This window comes from Rhinolophus sinicus, chromosome 10 (assembly GCF_057876585.1).
Source record: "Rhinolophus sinicus isolate RSI-liver-muscle chromosome 10, RSI-T2T, whole genome shotgun sequence".
Taxonomy (NCBI): domain Eukaryota; kingdom Metazoa; phylum Chordata; class Mammalia; order Chiroptera; family Rhinolophidae; genus Rhinolophus; species Rhinolophus sinicus.
The window spans coordinates 16,420,852-16,424,703 of NC_142510.1; the positions used below are offsets into that span (position 1 = coordinate 16,420,852).

A 3,852-nucleotide genomic window follows, 5' to 3' on the forward strand; every position below is an offset into this window, starting at 1 on the left:
GCGCGGTGCTACGCCCGAGGCAGTCGGCCGCTGGTCTCTGCGGCCACCGGGGGGCGCCACGCCACGGAGCCTGGTTCCTTTGGGGTCCGGCAGCGTCCAACCTGGACCTGCGTCTGTCTGCCCTGACCTGGACCTTCCCGATCGCCCTGGACCCCCAACCTCCCATTTTTGTAGTGGTTACTATATGGAAACTAGTATTTAATACTCGTACATATTATTATTAGGTAATACTGAATTTTAGCATGGATTTTGGCATTGCACATTAGTTTATTCTATCTCCCTCCAGAGTCTGTTCTGACACCTCTCTGAGTATTTTCTCATTTATTGGATAAAATAAATATAATTTCTTCTTCCCAAGGTTGATGTGAGGATTAAATGGATAAGAAATGTCGAGTGTGGGCCGGCGGGTGGCTCAGGCGGTTAGAGCTCCATGCTCCTAACTCCGAAGACTGCCGGTTCGATTCCCACATGGGCCAGTGGGCTCTCAACCACAAGGTTGCCAGTTCAACTCCTCCAGGCCCGCAAGGGATGGTGGGCTGTGCCCCTGCAACTAGCAACTGGCAACTGGACCTGGAGCTGAGCTGCGCCCTCCACAACTAAGATTGAAAGGACAACAACAACTTGACTTGGAAAAAGAAAAAGTCCAGGAAGTACATACTATTCCCCAATAAAGTCCTGTACCCCTTCCCCAATAAAAAAAAAACAATGTCAAGTGCCTCGCTCATAGCAGATGTCCCATTCAGGGCAATGAACCTTTATTGAGTGCCTCGGATGTATCCTAATAATAGCAAATACCTAAGTGACACTCATTCCCTGCCGGGCTCCAACCTGCACCTTTGTTGTTGTTATTGTGGTAAAATTTGCCATCTTAGCCATTTTAAAGTGTACAATTCACTGTCTTTAATTACGTTCACAGTGTTATGCAACCATTAGGAGTATCCAGTTCCAGAACTTTTTCATCATGCCAAATAGAAACTCTGTATCTATTAGCAGTCACTCTATAATCCCTCTTCTCCAGCCCCTGGCAACCACCAATCTGTGGATTTGCCTGTTCTGGACATTTCATATAAATAGAATCATGCAATATATGATCTTTTGTGTCTAGCTTCTTTCACTTAGCACATTTTCAGGGTTTAACCATTTTGTATCATGTGTCAATTCTCCAGCGCTTTTTATGGCTGAATAACATTCCATTGTCTGGATGCGCCACATTTTCTTTGCCATTCATCAGTTACGGGACATGTGGATTGTTTCCACTTTTAGCCCAGGCCCTCATTTTTCCTAATAATAAAATAAAGATGATTACCTCTTACTGTGCCACCAGCTGTGCTAAAAGCATCACTAACGAAGGCAGGGGACTTGCTATGTCATTTTTCAAAGACCCCTGGGGCCCAGGGAAGAAAGGACACTGCTCTCAGTTGGAGTCTTGGGGCTGGACTGCAGCCAGAACTGGACACCAGGAGCCCTCACTCTGAAGCCGCCTACCCTGTGGGGAGGAAGCTCATTGGAGTGCAGGCTTCCTGGTCCTGGTTCTGTTCTCGCTGTGGCACTGGAGGCATCAGTGGACCTCAGAGGTGCCAGCCTGTGGGCGGTGCAGTGGATGCCAAGCTGCGCCCCAGAATGGGCCTCCAGAACTGCGATGGCCTCAGGATGTCAGTGTCTGCAGGGTGAACATCCTGAGGTGGCATCAGGTGAAAGGGGTGCCAGGAAGTTGTCTGGCATCTGCAATGGTGCTGCTCAACCGAATTTCATCGCGTGTGTATTTGGGAGGCACTTGATGGAGAAGGGAGCATTCAATGTGACTCTGAAGGAGTGGGACACTGTCACCATCCAACTCTAAGAGGAGCCCTGGAAGAGCTCAGAGGCCTGCTAACTCTCAGAGCAAGTGTGTGCCCGGTGAAATGGAAAGACAGACGGCACATGAATGCATTATTTGAGCAAATTAGTGTTGACTAGCAAAGTCTGGGAAATGAAATGGAGGCGGAGTTGGAATGTATGCAGCAAGGCCTCCACGGTGAGAGCAGAGCTTCCCAGCGAACCCCAGGCAGTGGCAGCAGGACTGGCTCCACTCCCTTTGTACCCATGTATGTCCTTCCCTCTCTTCGCTGACTGCGGAGAGGTCCTCGGTGCGAGGCACGCAGAGCCACCCCCACCCCGGCAAGTTCGCGGACACAGAGAACCCAGGCCACACAGGCTGCAGCCCACTCAGACTTTATTCAAAGATCAGGAATTGCGGGTGCGCAGAGCGCAGAGGGGCCCCGAGTCGGGGCAGGGATGCCCGCGGCTCCAGCTTAACGGTACTTGGAGGTCAGCACGGTGCTCACGGAGGCCAGGAACTTGTCCAGGGAGGCGTGGATAGCAGGGCTGAACTCGCCGGGGTGGTGGCTGGCCAGAGTCACCAGCAGGCAGTGGCTCAGGAGCTGCGGAGAGAGGCGGTGTCAGGGGGCGTCGGGGCGCGGCCGCCCGCGCTCCACCGGCAGGACCCCGCGGGGTTGCTGCGCGCTAGGAAGGCCCGCTGAGCCCTCCGCCCGGATCTCTGGCGGCCCGGCCCGCGCTCACCTTGAAGTTGACGGGGTCCACACGCAGCTTGTGGGCGTGCAGGTCGCTCAGAGCGGACAGGGCGCCGGCCAGGTCGTCAATGCTGCCCACGGCTTTGGCCAGAGCGTCGCCCACCTTCTTGCCGTGGCCCTTAATCTGGGCGGAGCCGTGGGACAGGTCGAAGTGGGGGAAGTAGGTCTTGGTGGTGGGGAAGCTCAGGAACATCCTGCGGGGGCGGGAGGAAGAGTGTGAGTGGGGGTGGGCGTGGGGGTGGGGTCCAGGGCAGGGTGCTGAGCCTGGCATTCGGATGAGGGCGCTGGCGCGCCTCTTTGGGCAGGTCCGCAGTCTAGACCCTGAGGTCTTGGGGATGTGGGCGTCAGCTGGGTCCGAGCCCACCGAGGAGCTGCTGGCAGGCCCGCGACAAGGCGGCCGCGGAGCCCCGCGGGCGCAGCAGGGAAGGGAGGTCCTCACCTCTCTAGGGCCTCAGCGCCATACTCGCCAGCGTTGCCGCCGACCTTATCCCAGGCGGCCTTGACGTTGCTTTTGTCGGCGGGGGACAGCACCATGGTGGATTCTTTCTGAGTCTGTGTTAGGACCAGAAGGGTGGCGGGCGGCGAGTGCGCGGAGCTTTTATGCCTGGGGCCTAAGGTGCACGCCCGCCCCGGCCGCGCTCATTGGCTGGCGCGGAGCCGGGGTGCTGGGCTTGACCCGGACTACAGGGGGCGCCCGGCGCCGTGTCTGCCTCTGGCTGGAGCGGTGGGGGCATCGCTCCCAGGTCGCGGAGGCACCCGGTGTCTGCGGGTCTGGATATTTCTTTCTCCCAACGACAGCTTCTCGCTCGGTGCCTCCACCTCCCCCGGAAGTGATATTCTCGCCCCCTCGCTGGTGTGGGGGGGGGGCGGTTTGTAGAGGTGGGTCGATGCTGGTGGCTCTTCCACCACTTGAGCTCAATGACACCCTTTTAGGGTCCCTGAGCTTCCTTAGCCACAGGCTGTGCTCTCTTGGGAATCTACCCTGGACCTACTCTTGGTACACGCTTGACGTGTTTTCTCTTGGGTAGAATCAGTGAGTGAATGGACAAAGGACGGCAGCAAAGAAGAAAGGCCTCACCTAGTCCGGGGCAGAGAGAGAGGCGCGCGAGGAGGTCCTCGCTCACGGATTCTCAAGAATTCCTGTTTGGAATCCCTCCTGTTCCCCTTCCGTCTTGGTTCTTCCAGCCCCCTTTTCTTCCACCAGTAATCATGGAGTGTCATTGAGTGCCAGTGTCTCGGGAGAACAATGCACACTCAGGCTTCTTCCAGAGTTCGGGTCCTG

The 3,852-nt window shown here is 56.4% G+C and overlaps 1 protein-coding gene across 1 annotated transcript; it reads right to left on the minus strand.

The window, feature by feature from the left end:
- Positions 1–2,195: 2,195 nt before the first annotated feature.
- Positions 2,196–3,167, minus strand: LOC109460663 (hemoglobin subunit alpha). The gene is made up of 3 exons (XM_019756279.3): positions 3,010–3,167; positions 2,560–2,764; positions 2,196–2,420 (listed from the first exon to the last, which is right to left on the minus strand). The coding sequence occupies exons 1-3, from the start codon at positions 3,102–3,104 to the stop codon at positions 2,292–2,294; spliced, it is 429 nt and encodes a 142-aa protein (XP_019611838.2). The 5' UTR covers positions 3,105–3,167; the 3' UTR covers positions 2,196–2,291.
- Between the last annotated feature and the right edge of the window lie 685 nt (positions 3,168–3,852).